This window comes from Cyprinus carpio, chromosome B13 (genome assembly GCF_018340385.1).
Source record: "Cyprinus carpio isolate SPL01 chromosome B13, ASM1834038v1, whole genome shotgun sequence".
In the NCBI taxonomy this organism is placed as follows: Eukaryota; Metazoa; Chordata; class Actinopteri; order Cypriniformes; family Cyprinidae; genus Cyprinus; species Cyprinus carpio.
This window is the reverse complement of record NC_056609.1, coordinates 2,522,652-2,542,174: the sequence shown is the minus strand read 5'-3', so window position 1 is coordinate 2,542,174 and position 19,523 is coordinate 2,522,652. Positions and strand designations below refer to the sequence as shown.

At 35.6% G+C, this 19,523-nt stretch overlaps 1 protein-coding gene across 6 annotated transcripts in view; it reads left to right on the top strand.

Moving 5' to 3' along the window:
- The window catches only part of LOC109072910 (CUB and sushi domain-containing protein 1-like), a 492,278-nt gene that overhangs the window by 211,102 nt on the left and 261,653 nt on the right, over positions 1-19,523 (top strand). For 5 of the 6 annotated variants that reach the window (XM_042736246.1, XM_042736245.1, XM_042736243.1 and 2 more), the window contains exon 3: positions 11,321-11,433. In XM_042736246.1, the coding sequence (XP_042592180.1) occupies positions 11,321-11,433 (113 nt within the window). Of the gene's footprint in view, positions 1-11,320; positions 11,434-13,980; positions 14,087-19,523 lie in introns of those variants that run through there. The other variant, XM_042736247.1, reaches the window with a different exon arrangement.

The window sequence follows — 19,523 nt, the reverse complement described above, 5'->3', positions numbered from 1 at the left end:
TCCCCCCCGTGATGTCTCGCCACTCTAGACTGATTTCATATGCGCATTCCCAAAGCGTTTACGACGCAGCTTGAGTTCTGTAAGGGGAATCTTGAATAGAAGACTTTAGATGGTATTACAGTATATGGTATTGTACTATCAAATGTTTGATGACATGACACAAAAGTTCTGAACAGAAAAATTGAACAGAAAAAGTCTAATATAAAGAGTGTATAACTGAAAGGAATGCTGGCTAAAGCCTGAAGGACAGTATCTACTGCTCTGAGTACTCTGCCCCACAAGTACTATGCTGTACCGGTTGTGCCACTGAGAAATTTTATTGCATCAGAATTTTTTTTTTTTTGAGTATTATATATGGAGTAAGTTATGTAATGCAAATGCTAAAATGCAAATAAATCACTTTGACAAAAGTATTTGGTAAAGAGTTCATAAACAGAGAGCACAAGTCATGATTACATCTAGCCTGTAATCATGATTAATTTGAAAAATAAACAAAATTGTTTGACATTCCTTCCGTAACGTTCACACTGAAATGTGTCATGCTCACATGTGTTTCTGGCTTCTTCTGAATGTAACAATAATCAAATAACAAAATCGCATTTACTGAACTTGGTAAGAGTGGATTGATCTGTGATTAGCTGTGATTGATCCTTCCTAACAAACCGCACAGTAAACCAGTTTTGTTTTTACAGTTATATGTCTAGTGCAATGTTTATGTCTTAACTCTTGAGTAGTGGTGTAAGGTATAAGTAGTTTAGCAGGAAACTGTGAACATTGGCCTCTTTTATTTTTTCTTTTCGCTTTTCACTTCGTACACTCTAGACCTTTCACTGGTGTAAAGCCACTGTAAAAGATGCTTTTCTTAATGAAGTCCTACCAATATATAAAGAATTTTTTATCTAATGTCCTGTCTTGAAGCTCTTGCTGAAGGTCATATTTATTTTTATTTATTTATTTTTTCTTCAGTTGGAGCACATATTTTTTATTTTTATTTTATTTTTTACTTTCACAGTCCTGCCCAGTGCCCAGCACAAAAAAACAAACAAACAAAAAAAAAACACCTTCTTGGAGTTTAAGGGTGTTTTCTCATATAGTTCACTTTAAAATAATAAAACCCAGTTCACTTAAAGTGAACCAGAAAGGGACCCACCTGAAAGTGACCTCAGTCCTTTTGGTGATCACAATTTAGTGGACTCAAAAAAGAACCTGTTTCATTTTATGGTCCTCTTCAGCACTGAAGTGATATCAGGCCACATCCACACAAAGCCAGAGTTTTCCCTATCCAATCTTTTTTCCCCCTCATCTCAAGGGGGTCTCTCTCTCGATAAATAATTAGTTCAAATCAATGATGTAATTCATGCATTCAAGCTAATGTGATCTTAGCACAATACTTCATTTCTGTTTCTCATTTAAAGCCGGCAGAATGCTAGATCTAAGCAACACATCGGGTGGTTCTTTGCATCCACGTCATGCATGAAAATCATTTAATGCACAGCTAGCCGTAGATTACATAAATGACAACATAATTGTTTTGTATTGTTAGAAGTAACAGTTGGTTTATCTATTTATTTATTTTTGAAAAACATTAATGAGACTGAAATGTCTGAAATTACATTGGTAAATAATAAAATAATTATAATAATAATAAACTATGCTTAGGCTATACATTAAACATTTTTTTTTTTTTTAACTGAAATAATAAACTTCTTAGTTAAACCTCAGATATTTCTGTTGTGTTGGTCCATACAAAGCGGACCGGGAATCATGAGGAAATTGAACCATAAATGGACCCACAAATGAACCGTACTCTGAACATACTCCGCTTTTGGATTCTTTTTAGGGTGGTCCAAGATCACTTGGTTTGTTCACATATAAGAGTTGAGCCACTCTGAGAGCGTTTTGAGCACTAAAGCTAGGTGTAAAAACACTGTTAGAATTTGGTTGTCATTTTACACTGCAGTTGATGCTCCCCTTATAATAAACAGAGCTGTTAGGTGTGCGTGTCAATTAATACAGTGTCAACAGCTCTGTTAATTATAATATCAGTGTTGTACCTTTGTCATGCCACTCTTGAGTTGCTTCCAGTGCAGGTGGGGTGTGTAGCATCCCTTAAACCATTTCTGTTTAATACTTATGATGTATTCATTCAATTTTTTTACTTTTTATTCTGCATTTACCAGCAAAGATGTACAACATATGTTGAAGTCTTAAGGACCAAAGCAGTCAAATTAACACAAAATAGAGTGATAAATCCAATTAAACGTAGTTCCCACCCAATATTTTAGTTGTATGAACTTTTTAGGAAGCATATAATATAAACCACTTTATTTATTTATTTATTTATTTTTTTTACTATTTGTATGATTGCTTTTTATATTATTTATTTGTATTTATTTATGTATCTATATTTATTTTTTATTTTATTTTTAGTAAACTAAAATTTAGAAGAAAAAAAAAAACCTCAAGTCAAGCTCAGGTGTGTAACTGGGGTTACACACCCTCGAAGATTGGCACCTAACTAACAAATGCAAAAAGATACAATGAGGATGGTAGGGGGCTATCACCACAACACTTTTCTAAAAGTGGCTCCCAGGCTACACAATTTGAGTATCCTTGATTATTGCTTAGATTGTCAGGAGAATAAGGAGAAGAAAGCTGTGGAAAAATGTTGTGGGCTTTTAGAATGGAGTTCTGTCAGGAATTCTTTTCCATAGCAGACCAAGAGAGTTGCTGCTTTATGATTGATGCACTTGTACCGCAAGTCAAGGAGAGCTGGGGCTTGCCGAGCCATGTGATGGATATACCAATATATTGTGACTACACCAGTGGTGGTCACCAGTGGTGTGCTCACCCTTTTACAGGATGACAAATGTTTCACCTGGTGGCCAATTCATGATTCACTCTGTGTGGACTATTTTTGGGATGGTTCGGTTCACGGAATGAGTCTTCCTCGTGAAAAAAAAAAATAAAAATACCATTAGTTCTAAATTTACATGAGTCAAAGGTACCTTAGAGCTTATGACAAATATAATGTGGAGGCAGTGAAAAATATAAAAATAAAAGTATAAATAGGACAAAACAATGTGACATTTGGAATTTGCTTTACACAACTAAAACCCACTGTCTGCAACATAGATTTTGAATGAATAAATTATGGCTATTAAAGGCAACATGACATTTAATTTTCCCAAAATTTATTTGTATAGGACTTTTCACAATACAAATATTTTCAAGTCACCTTTATTTATATAGTGCTTTATACAATAATGATTGTTTCAAAGCAGATTTACAGGGACAAATAGGAACATAATGATTCAATTATGCAAACAGAGATCAATTCTGATGTAAAGCAGCTTATAAAAAATTACAGTGTCATTTTTAAGCTGAGGTCAGTTCAATGTTGATTCAGTTCCAATAACTGTGTAAAGACCATAAATTATAAGAGTAGTTCAATTCAGCTGTTAAGCAGCCCTGTAGAAAACAGTGATGTCATTATTCAGCATAGTTCAGTTCTTATCTAATAGTGTGTGTATAGTCAGTAAGTTATATTAGGATGTTTTGCGTTACATTTTCTGATATTTATGTGAAATTTCTTTCATTGTTTTAGTGTTGTGTGTCACCCCGATGTGTATAAACCTTTGCGCCATCTATTTATTGGCTATGTTTTATGGATAGGTCACTTACGATTAGCTCATCATATGGCTATTTCACCACCTATATTATCATGGTGGTTATCTGTACATTTTAAGGTACAAAGCAGATTTTTGTATATACAGAAGCATTGTGTCATTATACGCTTCCTAAAACAGTCACCATATGTTTTTTTTTTTTTCCTGTTCAAAAGATAACACAATGTTTTCCTGTTCAAAAGATAACATAGAAATATGTGAACTTAATATGCTGTATAATTAAACACACTGCTGTAAATTGTCTTTTTTTTTGAGAGAGAGATGTGTGGCAAACTAAATTTATTTCAGGTACAGTAGAAGGATATTTCACTATGAGAACCGCATTGCTACTTTCAGAGCACAGGGACAAAAGATTTAGTTTACACTCATCTCAGACATCTGAAGCATCACTTTTCTTTCTTTGAACCCAAATCCTTATTCATTCATTGCGAGCAGTCAAGTTTTGGTAAACTCGCCAGCTACATTGTTTTTCTGATTGAATGTCTGTTCAAAGGCATAGCTTTGTCCTTCAGAATACCCCCTAGGTATGATTGTATCACAGTGATATCTTTACCCCTCATTCCCTAAATTCATAATAGCATAGTCTGTGAAGGTTAGGGCCCACATAATGTTTCAAATGATGTTCACTAGAGCAATTATGCACCTCTTATTTCAAAAGAGCAGAGCAAAACACAATGGGTCATTTCAAGGTGGGTTCATTACTGTACAACTTTTCTTCTTTACAGTACCATACAACTAAATTTAAGATTAAACTAGTCTAGAGGTTGCAGAAGTTCATGAAGTAGTTCATGAAGTCTTTAAATCACTTCAGACCAACTTGAATTTCTAGCAGGTCAGAGCTGAGTTATAATCTTTATTGCTGGTTTATTGCTAGTTTAGCTGGTGGACCAGCATAGACATACTCCTCACCAGCAAACTTCACTGGTGAAAATTTCTCAGTATTCTCACTTACTGTAGAGTCGTGCAACCAAATTGAAGAAAACTTGATTTGACAGAACAGGTCAGTGGAAGTTGGTTTATAATTGGGTTTAACCAAATTCTTGCTACTATACAGAATCACTTACTTTGGCATGTTAGTGTTTGATCAGTTTTAACAGTCACCTAACTGAAATCAGACTGTAATTTTAAGAGATTTACAAAAGGAATACTCAAGAGCGAGGAGACTATTCAGTGGTCTAACAATGATCACCATTCGCTTTTTTTTTTTCTCTGTAAGGTCTTGCTGGCTTCTTCGATGAAAAAATTATTTAATTAATGAAGATGAAGGGGTTTATTGAAAGCTAGCTGCCTAATGGCCAAAAGAAAAAAAAGTAAAAAAAAAAAAAAAAACACCTTACAAGTACTTTAGAGCCACCAGGCAAGGAAGGTGGTCATTAATAGGAAGGGTATTCCGTGTTACTGATGTTGAGCATCAACACAGGCCTTCGATGAGTAATGTTTGAAATGATGCCAAGTCACTTTTCGTTCTGAGCTAATTCACTCTGGGCTGAATCTTCCAAAACCATATCTGTACAGACTGTGATTGAACGACTGTGATCACTTTTGATATGGGCTCTAATAAAAACTCCAGATGCTCAGTCACAGAGTCCTCTTTGGTTAAAACATGATAACTTTACACTGAGCAGTGTTTGCACATGAAGAAAAACAATGATGAAAATGCTATATATTCCCAGTGGACACTGTGGAGGATGGAGATTATATCAGTTCATGAGCTGGACTTTCTTGACCTGTGAACCCTCATGGAAAACACAGTCCTTGTAAAGTCATGCTTGGATAATCATATTACATTGGCAGAGAAATTGCAGGTAAGCACTTCAGCCAAACAGCCATTATCTAGCCTCTGTACATGCCAGCAAGCACTCCGACAATTTAGTTTGGATTAATGTCCTGGAATAAAAGAATACAAGTCACTGTTCAATATCTACTGTTCAATAATACAGTCATCACATACAAAACACCTTACTTTGCTATTTCAGTTCCTGTGTTAATTCACTTTTAGACCTTTTACACATTCAATGGGTGAAAAATTTAATATTCGCTTTAACCAAAGCAGTTCTATTTTACTTTTCTCTGTGTTCCAGAGTGAAAATAATTTAGAAATTTGTTTATATTCACATCTTGTGAGGACGATGGAGATTGATTTTGATATTTTAAGTATTATCAAATGGCCAGAGTTTTGAGACTGCAGCAAACATGAACGAATATAATGTGAAAAAAGCTTGCTAAAGTACTGAGGAGCTAAACCATTCAGCTTTATAAATAATTAGCAAGATTTTTAAATGCATACGTTTAATAGGGACCCATGTGGTGCTGTCAGTACCAGGCTAATATGGTCATACTTGCTGGTTCTAGTAAGAACTCTAGCTGTTGCATTTCGCATTACTATAATCTAACCTTGAAGTCATGAACACATGAAATAACATTTCTGTATTTGACATTGAGAGCAAAGGTCAAAATTTCTATTTTTACAATAAAAAATGCATTTTTAGAAATGCTAGTAATATTATTTTGAAAGGAAAGATTGCTATTAAATAGCACACCTATGTTTCTAACTGATGATGAAAAATTGACAGCACAGCCATCAAGTGTTTGACAGTGTTCTAGATTATTAGATGCAGAGGATTTTGGTCTGATAATTAACACCCATTTTTGAGAATTTAGCAGTAGGACATTACTAGTCATCCAATTTTTATATATTTTTATATATATCAGCTATGTTTAGTCGGGCTGCAAAGAAATATAGCGCTGAGTATTATCAGCATAACAGTGAAAGATAACTCCATGTTTCCTGATGATATCTTCCAAGGGTAATACGTAAAACATGAAAAGCAACAATCCTAGTACTGAGCCTTGAGGTACTCCATACTGCACTTATGAATGATGTGATACCTCTTCATTCACTGCTACGAATTGATGACAGTCAGATAAGTATGGTTCCAACCATGCCAATGCAATTCCACTTATTAAGTGTATACAGACATAATTGTCTAGTCTTTTCAAAATAGTTTTGTGGTCAATAGTGTCAAATGCAGCACTTAGATCTAGTAGCACTAATAGAGAGATACAACCACAGTCAGATAATAAGAGCAGGTCATTTCAAATTCTGATAAGAGCAGTCTCAGTATTCTCATACGGTCAGAATCCTGACTAGAAATCAATACAGATAGTGTCAAAGCACTTTACAGTTGAAGTAAATTATCTCAAAAGGGAAATGTATATAAATAATTACAATTAATTATGATTAATTACAATAATTTATATGAGCTTCCAGTAGTAACACTATAAGAATTAAATCTCCATCAACCAAAAAAATAACCCATCTAACAGTTTATATAAATTCATATAAACTCTAAGAAAGGATATTTTTGTGGCCACAGGAGACAACCTTCTTACAGTAGCATTTAAATTCATTAGAGCAAGTAGCTAGATCGATTGTAAAGGAACAATAATTTGCAAGGCAGAATCAGAAACTCATGTAATTTGTGCACAAGAGTTTTATTAACTAAACACTAACACAAACTAGTCTAACAAACAAACAAACAATCACTCATACAGGGGAAAGGGCAAATGAGATTTGATGGATTAAACCATCAGGAAAACCAGAGAATGAGCACCATTTATAACGGGGTCTATAGCTTATACTAAACCTCTTTTTCGTTTAGTTAAATGTACGATACTTGCATTGCCTTAGCCTGGAACGAGCGTCAGGATGCAGTCTCGGATGATAGTCTTGATGGTTTAGAGGTTCAGTGGTGCAGAGTCGCGATCACCTTCTTCCGCGTTTGAAAACTGATGAATTCCAAAGATATTCTGACTCAGTGGTGATTGGGAGTTTCTTCCCAGTGGAAAGTGAAAAAGCACTAAGAGAGACATCAGCTAAGATCCTAGGATCTTTGATGAATAGAAAGTCAAGGCACAAGTCCTGGCACGAACTTAGGGTGTCCTTAGAAGACTAGCTTACATCCTCATCTTCTCAGAATCTAACAGAACGCAGACTGAATTCTATGTGTTGGAGCCCACCGGGCACTCCCGCAACGACTCAGGCTCTCCACATGGGCAGCCATCAGAAAATTTAGTAGAAAACTTAGCAGAAGCCTTAGCAGAAGAAGACCTAGGCAGAATGTGTGTGAGCCTTTTAAGGTCTGAGAAGATTCACGCCTCTCAGGATGAGCTTGTCCAATTAGAAAGGCTGAAATTCCAAGCAGAAGGTTGGAAATACTGGGGAGTTTAAAACCTTTGTCTGTGACTATTTGTTAATCTAATCTACACAGTGTTAAATAGGAAAATAGTGTGTCAATAATGCAAAAAATAGTGTCAATAATGTCAAATGCATACAAGTCAAGTATGATACCAACATAGTTCAAGTTACACCTTTTCAATTTTTAAATAAATATTTTTAAATAAATAATATTAAAAATATTTTTTATAATTATATTTTAATTATTTAAATTAATATAATTTACAATATTTTTATTGTAGATCATAAAAAATAAAAGCAATATTACACTCACAGACGTGTGATATAGTTCTATATCATGGTTGTCATTCTTCTGCAGGTAATGTATACTTATTGCACTACAGCTAGTGTGATATTGCCCATAAATAGAAGATCATAACAGTGCTCTAGACAGTCTGTTGATCTGTGTGTTAGTAGTGGGGTAGTCTCACATAGACAGACCTTTGCCCTATGACATAAAATATGGTCTCTATAGCCGATGCATCTGGCCAAGGACAGCCCACTTATTCAGGAAGAGTGTCAGACTGACGTAAGTGACTAATCACAGTTTTGTTTTGTTCAGTTTCATGTTTTGTGGTGGGTAAATTTCGCTGAGAGAAGAAGAAGAAGATGATGATGATGATGTTTAATTTCTATAGCATACTTTCAGACCTCAAAGGATGCAATTAGTTGTTATATACAGTAATAAAATACAGTTGTAGGCAAACACAGAAAGATAATGTCTTTGCATAGATCAAAAATAGTTACACTGTTAAAATACTTACACTATGGGCAAAACTATTGCTGAACTCCCCAGACTTTCCTTTTATCAGGACTTATTTCAGTTCAGTTTCTTTATCTGATGTTGTTCTACTTCAGTTCTTTTGAACCATTAAATCCTTCCTGAGCAGGAGGGATTTGCAAATTGGTTTCTTTCCAGTACTGCGACATGATTGGCTGTTGGGATCACAGCTAGCCACAGTATGGGCCACTGTTATATGCATAGTATAAAGTTCACAGTTTTAACAGTGTCTTTAAGATTTTCTCTGTTGGACTGTATTTTCTATGGCACAAGGACACACATTTAGAGAGGGGTCAGCGCATCACTGTAGCTGCCATTAGATGTCCCGGTTGCTATAGAAACAGTCATCGTTTTGAGACATGCGCTCAAGACTGCACATGCGCACTGGCTGACCTAGTCTGAAAAATAAGCTTTTTATGCTATTTGAGCAAAAGAAACAACATTTATGACACAGTTCTTGTTAGATTTCTTTGGTGATTTCAAATATGAAATTTAATCGTAAGCTTTATGAACAGTTTTGGAGAATTTAATTTTTCCCCATACAAAGATGGCTGCCGAGTGACATAACTTGTTTTAAAGAGACTTTGGTTATCTCTTTCTCCAGAGCCCCAACCTTCCTTCCTCTGTTGGACTGTATTTTCTATGGCACAAGGACACACATTTAGAGAGGGGGGACTAATGTTGTATATATTCTGTTTTGGTTAAGTAATAGTTATTGTACCGGTTTCATTTGTTCCCTTTTTTTCCCCAACTAGTTTTTTTTCATGGAGATTAAGCAGAGGGATCTGAGATGGGCTCGTCTTTAGGGGGAAGCCCATAGGGGAAGTCGTGGCCTAGTGGTTAGAGAGTGTCACTCCTAATCCTAAGGTTGTGGGTTCGAGTCTCGGGCCGGCAATACCACGACTGAGGTGCCCTTGAGCAAGGCATGGAACCTTCAACTGCTCCCCGGGCGCCGCAGCATAAATGGCTGACCACTGCTCCGGGTGTGTGTTCACTGCTGTTCACTGCTGTGTGTGTGCACTTTGGATGGGTTAAATGCAGAGCACAAATTCTGAGTATGGGTCACCATACTTGGCTGTATGTCACGTCACTTTATCTCACCTGCTAGATCCACGGCTCCCTCTCAGGTATCAGAATCCCAATTATCCTCAGTACTCTCAAGGAGCCACACTGTCATCCCTGGCTCCAGTGATCCTTGATCCTTCACCACCGCCCAGGTTTATGGAAGCTGTGGGCATGGCCCCTGAGGTGGCACAGCTCTTAGCATCTGGTCTCTCAGCCAAGGTTGTTGAGACCATACTCCAGTTTAGAGCTCTCGCCATGAGGAAACAGTATGCCTTGAAGTGGAGACTTTTCACTTCTTGAAGACACCCACTTGTCACTCATTTCCTCCATGGCACCCTGAGGCTGAGGCCAGTATAGTGCAATAATGTGCCTTCATGGGACCTGGTGGTGGTTCTGGAGGGCCCCCTTCAAACCCATTGAGGAGGTTCTTTTTGTTTTACTCCCTGCAGGTGCTCACTTCATCAGAAGCTAACATGTGCTTTATGCTTAATACTTTATGCTTTATGCTTCCTGGTTGCTCACGTCACCCTGCTCGTGACGTCTCACTTTTTTTATTGGACTAATTCCACATGTGCTTCAGAACGCGGTCATGAGGCATTCCCAGAGCATTTCCTTATATTGAACATATTGGCTTGTCCCACTGTGGCAGTAATAGAGTGACACTGTCATAAAACTGGGCCCTGAAAAGCCCTAGGATATATTGTTCAGTATAATTCTGATGATCTCTTGAACATGTTGGTCAGATTTGTGTCACAATCCTAAAGTTAGTTCGCTTTCATTGAGAACTCTTGCAAGAGCATATTATGTGAGCAATTTTATTCACATTTATTTATGCCTACATCATGGTGTTCATAAGTGTCTATTTTTAATTTTACAAGAAACATTTGGTTAGCTTAAAACATCTGAGATGACCATTGTGTTTCTGCTATAGAAGATCAATAAAGGACATTAAGCAAATAAAATTTATGGTGAACGATAATCTTGATGCTTGCAAATGACTACTAGTTAGGAAATTAGATGATTGCTGAGACAAAAATTAAGGAGTCTGTGCTCTGTTCTGGTTTTGTGCTGGTCTGAGATAACATGAATAATCTTTAGAGAATTCCATGTACTTTAGCTGATGTGTTAGAATCAGATAACTGCTGCTAGGAATGGGACCAGTTTATTTCTCCTTGCTTTCATCGGGAAAAAAAAAATCAAAAGATTTCTTATCCTTCATTTGAGAATCACAGAGGCTAGTCATTGTTACGGAAGACCCCAGTTTTATCTTAAGCTTGATATTGTCATCTAATTCACTAGAGTGGTTTCAATGAAAAGGCGAGGCATTAACTGGAGTCATATGGCAGATAAGTGTGCTCATGCTCCATGAGGGCAACCAAGATGATTTGGTCCTGCTCATTAAAAATGTGACAAAGCGTGAACTATTTTGAAAAGTGCAGGAATGAATGAAACAATTATTGGTTCCTTTTTATGTGAAATAATATATATGGTGGATTCTAACACTATAATAATGAACATTAACATTACATTTTTTACATTTCATTTCAGGTTGTCTGGCTTCATGTTGCCATCACCCATCGTGAGTTCTGGGTCGATTTTGGCGCTGTGGTTTACTACGGATTTTGCAGTGAGTGCCCAAGGATTTAAAGCAATCTATGAAGGTAAGAAACACTGGTTTTTACCATTCAAGCCTATAATGATTCTTGTGGGTTGAACGTCATTGCTTATTATGTGTTTATAAGTATCAGTGATTTTAATGTTTTCTACCATCTTTGATTTTTGCCCCAGGTGCATTTGCATAGTTCTGGTCTAGCCATCTGCATTTTTGCCAAAAGGATGGCACATAGACGTGAATTGCCAGACTTTTGACTATCGGCATAATCTGGTCATTATCGCTGCATTTTCTGGACAAGAACTGTTCACTTAGAGAGGAGAAGGAAGATTGACCATTAAAGTGACCACCCAAAGCTTTTTATTTATTTATTTATGTATTTATTTATTTATTTTATGGGCTGTTTAGAGGATGGGCGTTTTTAGATATATGACTAGCTGTACAGAAAACACAGATAAAAGCAGAAATATGTGCAGACCTTGTAGTTTTTAATTTATATAATTTATATGCGCCTAAATGTGATAAGTACTGATTATTTCACATTCAGACAACTCAGAATACACAACTCAGAAAACAAAAACCATATGTGCAGTTCTGCTCATTGATATCTAGTTTATCGGCAACTCTCAGTGCCTCAAGCAAAAGTCAAAGATTTGAAGACAGTAATCTGACAAATTTATAGTCAAATCCAGCAACTAGAGAAGCACTCATTATATCAGCACATTTTGTTTCTGGGCAGAGTGATACACATTGAGTCCTGCAACCTGTGCATAGCCAACCAATCCTATTGGAACTGTCGATTTTCTGCTAGCACTCTCCAGTTTTGTGTGCAATATGCATGAGACAGTCATTGAACAGACTGGTCTGTGAGGATGCCATCTGGGGCTGCGACTAGATTGCACATGAATCATGATTTTTTTTTTTTTTTTTGCCAGATTAGGTTGGATTGAAGTCTAAGTGTAGTAGTGCATTTAAACACTCTGAGGAGCTGCTCTCTCTGGTTTGGTAAAATACTGTCTTTGTCTTGCAGTGTTTCATTTTGTTTGCTAGTCCTCCCTAGATTGATTGTAAGGCTCAGGGAAACTAGATTTACACACCCTGCAAACTCATCAATGAGCGTTTTAGATTACCTTCGGGATTAGAAGAGGCACCCCAGACTCAAGTGGATGTAATTCTATTTTGTCTTTGAAACCTACAGCTATTTGTGTTATTTTAACAGGAAATGTGAGTATGTATTGTATATTTTCTGATCCAGTGCTTTCATCTCAAGTCCATATGTTTATGAATGATCAGTTTTGTCACTATTCTGGTCGACCTTTCTAATTTATAGGGAGACCCTTCTCTTGCTTTTCTCTTTTAACCTGATCTTGAACATGAACTATGATAGTCAGCATTCATGTTGCACTTGCCTGAAGCCTCTTTAAGTATAACTATGAGCAGCTCTGGAAGGTTGCACAAACAAAATCTCACACGTTTACCATCATCTATCTTTTTTGACCATATGGTCATCACAGAGACACTGCTGTGGAATGCAGATGTGTTGACAATGTGTGCTTTGTACGTGCTGTGCGACAAAAATGTTTCTCCCAGTGTGAGGTATTATGCTCTGCTCCACTCATAGTTTTGTCTGCAATTATGTCTCACAAACTCTCACCACCACTAACAACCAGCACTCTGCTGGTTCTTTGATAGGTTCTGTTGTTAACCTGTATATCCTATAGTATCATATTTGATATACAGATTTGTCTAAGGGCTGTAAGTAATCAACATGATCAAATATTTGTTGAAAAACCTGTACACAATGTACTTCATGACTTTCATGATTTTTTTTTTTTTTTTATTAAGTAAAAAGGGCTTTGAGGTTTAAAGGTTTAAAATACGTTGCCCTTCATTGTGTGTAATTTGTACTGATTTTCTTTTATTATTATTATTTATTTTTTTAGAAATATTATGTTTTAAATTGTGAGTATCAAATTAGCTATATCAGGCTTTGAGGAATGCTTACATGGACATCTCTCTGTCTTACTTGTGCACCAAAATGCATATTTTGCTTAGTTTGGGTCTCTGGGTAAAAAAGTGAATCAATCAGTAATTCACACTCAACAAAAATCCTCCACATATGCAACCATTGTTGCTATAAGCCAAATATATATACTGAACCCAAATTATAAACGCAACACTTGGTTTATGCCCCCATCGTTTCATTGCGAGATAAACTCCATTGTGGCCGCCTAAGGCAGTAACCTGTGCAATATCATGCTGTCTAATCAGCTCTTGATATCCACACCTGTGAGGTGGATGGATTATCTTCGGCCAAGGCGGAAGTGCTCACTAACACAGATTTAGACAGATTAGTGAACAATATGTGAGGAGAAATAGGCCTTTTGTGTACATAGGAAAAAGTCTTCGATTCTTTGAGTTTAGCTAATGAAATAATGGAGGGCCAAAAACAAAATGTTTGGTTTATAATTTGTTCAGTGTATATAATTCTGACCTTTTTTATGTGAAATAATATATATGGTTGGATTCTAACACTTATTAAAAATTTAAAATTGAACATTAAACATTACATTTTTTACATTTTCATTTCAGGTTGTCTGGCTTCATGTTGCCATCACCCATCGTGAGTTCTGGGTCGATTTTGGCGCTGTGGTTTACGGATTTTGCAGTGAGTGCCCAAGGATTTAAAGCAATCTATGAAGGTAAGAAACACTGGTTTTTACCATTCAAGCCTATAATGATTCTTGTGGGTTGAACGTCATTGCTTATTATGTGTTTATAAGTATCAGTGATTTTAATGTTTTCTACCATCTTTGATTTTTGCCCCAGGTGCATTTGCATAGTTCTGGTCTAGCCATCTGCGGATGGCACATAGGGTGGCACAATAGACGTGAATTGCCAGACTTTTGACTATCGGCATAATCTGGTCATTATCGCTGCATTTTCTGGACACGAACTGTTCACTTAGAGAGGAGAAGGAAGATTGACCATTAAAACCTATGCAAAAAAAGCTTTATATTTATCAATTTAATTAATTAATTACAATACCTATGGGCTGTTTAGAGGATGGGCGTTTTTAGATATATGACTAGCTGTACAGAAGACACAGATAAAAGCAGAAATATGTGCAGACCTTGTAGTTTTTAATTTATATAATTTATATGCGCCTAAATGTGATAAGTACTGATTATTTCACATTCAGACAACTCAGAACACACAACTCAGAAAACAAAACCATATGTGCAGTTCTGCTCATTGATATCTAGTTTATCGGCAACTCAGTGCCTCAAGCAAAAGTCAAAGATTTGAAGACAGTAATCTGACAAATTTATAGTCAAATCCAGCAACTAGAGAAGCACTCATTATATCAGCACATTTTGTTTCTGGGCAGAGTGATACACATTGAGTCCTGCAACCTGTGCATAGCCAACCAATCCTATTGGAACTGTCGATTTTCTGCTCGCACTCTCCAGTTTTTGTGGTGCAATATGCATGAGACAGTCATTGAACAGACTGGTCTGTGAGGATGCCATCTGGGGCTGCGACTAGATTGCACATGAATCATGATTTTAGTAGTTTTTTTTTGCCAGATTAGGTTGGATTGAAGTCTAAGTGTAGTAGTGCATTTAAACACTCTGAGGAGCTGCTCTCTCTGGTTTGGTAAAATACTGTCTTTGTCTTGCAGTGTTTCATTTTGTTTGCTAGTCCTCCCTAGATTGATTGTAAGGCTCAGGGAAACTAGATTTACACACCCTGCAAAACTCATCAATGAGCGTTTTAGATTACCTTCGGGATTAGAAGAGGCACCCCAGACTCAAGTGGATGTAATTCGATTTTGTCTTTGAAACCTACAGCTATTTGTGTTATTTTAACACCGGAAATGTGAGTATGTATTGTATATTTTCCTGATCCAGTGCTTTCATTCTCAAGTCCATATGTTTATGAATGATCAGTTTTTGTCACTATTCTGGTCGACCTTTCTAATGTTATGGGAGACCCTTCTCTGGCTTTTCTCTTTTAACCTGATCTTGAAACATGAACTATGATAGTCAGCATTCATGTTGCACCTGCCTGAAGCCTCTTTAAGTATAACTATGAGCAGCTCTGGAAGGTTGCACAAACAAAATCTCACACGTTTACCATCATCTATCTTTTTGACCATGAAGGGTGGTCATCACAGAGACACTGCTGTGGAATGCAGATGTGTTGACAATGTGTGCTTTGTACGTGCTGTGCGACAAAAATGTTTCTCCCAGTGTGAGGTATTATGCTCTGCTCCACTCATAGTTTTGTCTGCAATTATGTCTCACAAACTCTCACCACCACTAACAACCCAGCACTCTGCTGGTTCTTTGATAGGTTCTGTTGTTAACCTGTATATCCTATAGTATCATATTTGATATACAGATTTTCTAAGGGCTGTAAGTAATCAACATGATCAAATATTTGTTGAAAAACCTGTACACAATGTACTTCATGACTTTCATGATTTTTTTTTTTTTTTTTATTAAGTAAAAAGACAGGGGGGCTTTGAGGTTTAAAGGTTTAAAATACGTTGCCCTTCATTGTGTGTAATTTGTACTGATTTTCTTTTATTATTATTATTTATTTTTTTAGAAATATTATGTTAAATTGTGAGTATCAAATTAGCTATATCAGGCTTTTGAGGAATGCTTACATGTACATCTCTCTGTCTTACTTGTGCACCAAAATGCATATTTTGCTTAGTTTGGGTCTCTGGGTAAAATTGAATCAAATATTACACTCAACAAAAACACATATGCAAACATTTGTTGCATATAAGCAAATATATATACTGAACAAAATTATAAACGCAACACTTTTGTTTTTGCCCCCATTTTTCATTGCCGAGATAATCCATTGTGGCCAGCCTAAGGCATACCTGTGCAATAATCATGCTGTCTAATCAGCATCTTGATATGCCACACCTGTGAGGTTGATGGATTATCTCGGCAAAGGAGAAGTACTCACTAACACAGATTTAGACAGATTTGTGAACAATATTTGAGAGAAATAGGCCTTTTGTGTACATAGAAAAAGTCTTAGATCTTTGAGTTCAGCTAATGAAAAATGGGGGCAAAAACAAAAGTGTTGCGTTTATAATTTTGTTCAGTGTATATATATTCTGACTATATACTCTATAATATATTTTCATGTTATTTCAGGCTTTACAGGGTAAATGCAAAATTTGCTTTTGACTGATGTTGATAAGTGTTTGCTGTAGTTTAGTCCACAGTGTAATTGGTTATTGGAATGTGTGAAAGCTGGGTATGTGGTTTGTTTCCGTTGCTTTGGTTTTATGTGTATTAGCTGAACTTCAGTAAAGTCATTACCACATATAATTTTCAGTGAATGTGCAACCTTGCCCTCTTATGCATTTTGAGTTCGCCTCTTAAACTATTACCATCCAATCCATCAGGTTAATGGCATTTTGTATAGGTGTTTTCTCTAGTGGCCAAATGTGTACAGAGGGGTGGGGGTTCTTTATCCAGTATGCCTGAAAATGTATCAGGAACTTTGTTTCTGATGTCCACATTAAATTAGGATTGGAAATGCTTTGTAAGGCAACAGCCATACTGTATCTGGATTCTTGATATTACAGTAGCAATGACTAGATATGAAATAGGTTATAGGTTGTTGATTACAATTATTGCAATTAATAAATAAATTTACTGAACATAGGTGTTGTTTATCAAATTGCTGTTTTTATACTTGGTCAAAACACCTCTAGTCGATTATTGGTTAATGTTAATTAATTAAAATTAATTTTAGTAGCACAGTTTTTATTATTATTATTATTATTATTATTATTATTATTATTATTATTATTTTTAGAGTTGGAAATATAGATTTATTTGAATGATTTAATAAAGCTGTCAGTTTCTATAGACCAATTAAAAACTCTGATTCATTGTTTTATTAATGTCACCATTAAAAATGTTAATGGGAATTTCTGTATGGAAATAGATTTTCTTATTTATAACTTCAGGCAAATATTACTGTCAATTATTATACTGGTGCTTAAAAATATTTTTTTCTTATTTCATCATCCTTCACATTTGGTGCAACATGATGTGTTATACCTCTATTTTAAAATATTTTTACTGTTTTTTATCGTATTTTACTTCTGAATCATCCACCCCTGGCATTCAGTTGCACAATTAATTACCATTAACTGCAAATTTTAGTTTGTTAGTTTGCAAGCAATTAAACACACTCAGCAAGCAAGCAACAAACAGATAAAAAAAAAATACAATCAAGGCCACAATCTAATGAATTACAAATACTCAGAAATCAATGGTGTCTTGCAGACCCTCAACTTATTGTGTGAGCATTTGAATTTTAAAGTATGCAACACTATTTCATCGACACCCCCACACATTGTCGTTCAGATCATGCCATCCGTGTATATCCCGCAGGTTTCCCAGCAGCCTTTAGAGTGGGGCTTATGGGCCATTACACCCAACTAATTGTAATCTATTTGCCTGCAGTGTTGAGTGCCACAGCAGTATACTGAATGAATGTTGTACCCCTCAGCAATATTCACTTCCTTATTACTGCCAGAAATCAGGATGGCAATATTTGCTTATTTCATCAACAGCGCCACACTGCAGTTAAACTTAGAGTTACAAGGTATTTTCTGTCATATTTTGGTAAGAAAATAAATAAATAAATAAATAAATAAATAAATAATAATAATAATAATAATAATAATAATAATAATAATAATAATAATAATAATAATAATAATAATATATATATATATATACACACACACACACACACACACACACACACACACACAAATATGAGGGGCCGTACAAGCCATAATTCATTCTGGCACTCTCACACACTTACATTCTCCTTTCACATACATACATTTCTACTCTCACACAAATACATTCTCCTTTCACATACATATATTCTTGCTTTCACACACATACAGTCTCCTTTCACATATATACATTTTTACTCTCACACATTTACATTCTCCATTCACATACATACATTTCTACTCTCTCTCACACACTTACATTCTCCTTTCACATACATACATTTCTACTCTCTCTCACACACTTACATTCTCCTTTCACATACAGTACATATATTATTCCTTTCACACACATACATTCTCCTTACACATACATACATTTCTACTCTCTCCAACACACATACATTTTCCTTTCACATACATACATTTCTACTCTCTCTAACACACTTACATTCTCCTTTCACATACATACATTTCTACTCTCTCTCACACACTTACATTCTCCTTTCACATACATATATTATTCCTTTCACACACATACATTCTCCTTTCACTTACATGCATTTCTACTCTCTCACACACATACATTCTCCTTACACATACATACATTTTTTGCTTTCACACACATGCATTCTCCTTTTACATACATATATTTCTACCTTTTTTGGTATCAATTACTTCCTGTTTAAGCAGGAAGTCACTCTCAGACCAGGAAATACATGTGCAAGACTTGCTCAGCTCTTCCTCGCAATTTTGCAGTTATGCTATTCAAAGTCATCCTGTTTTCTTTTCAAGTACATATTTTTACAAGTTTTTAACTTTAACATATCATTATGTAACCTACGTGTTCTACATATCTGTGTACAAGTGTTAAGACACTGATTTTAATCGCATTGACAGGGCTTAACACTAAGGAAATTTTCTGCTGGTCCAGTTTGGCCAGTGGTTAAATTTTTTTACTTGCCCTGGCAAAATTTTCACAGGCCTTGCAACAATCAATCAATCAATTAATAAATCATTAAATAAGACTTATTGTTTTAATTGTTGACTGTAACATTGTCTTGTAATAAATAATAACCATTTTGCACAAATAGGTACAATAGTTCAAAGATAAAACTGAAATGAGCCATGCATTTCCAGGTCTTTCAGGTAGGTCTAACTATTCCAGTTAAGGATGCACTGATCGGGATTTTTCTTGACCGATTGCAATTTCCGATTTTATTTATTTATTTTACAATCAAATGAGCTGATTCCCATACTCGTTGCCAATTTTTTTTTTAGTTCTTATTACTTTTATTATTATTATTATTATTACATTTATTTAATCTTTATTTTGCTCTGTTACT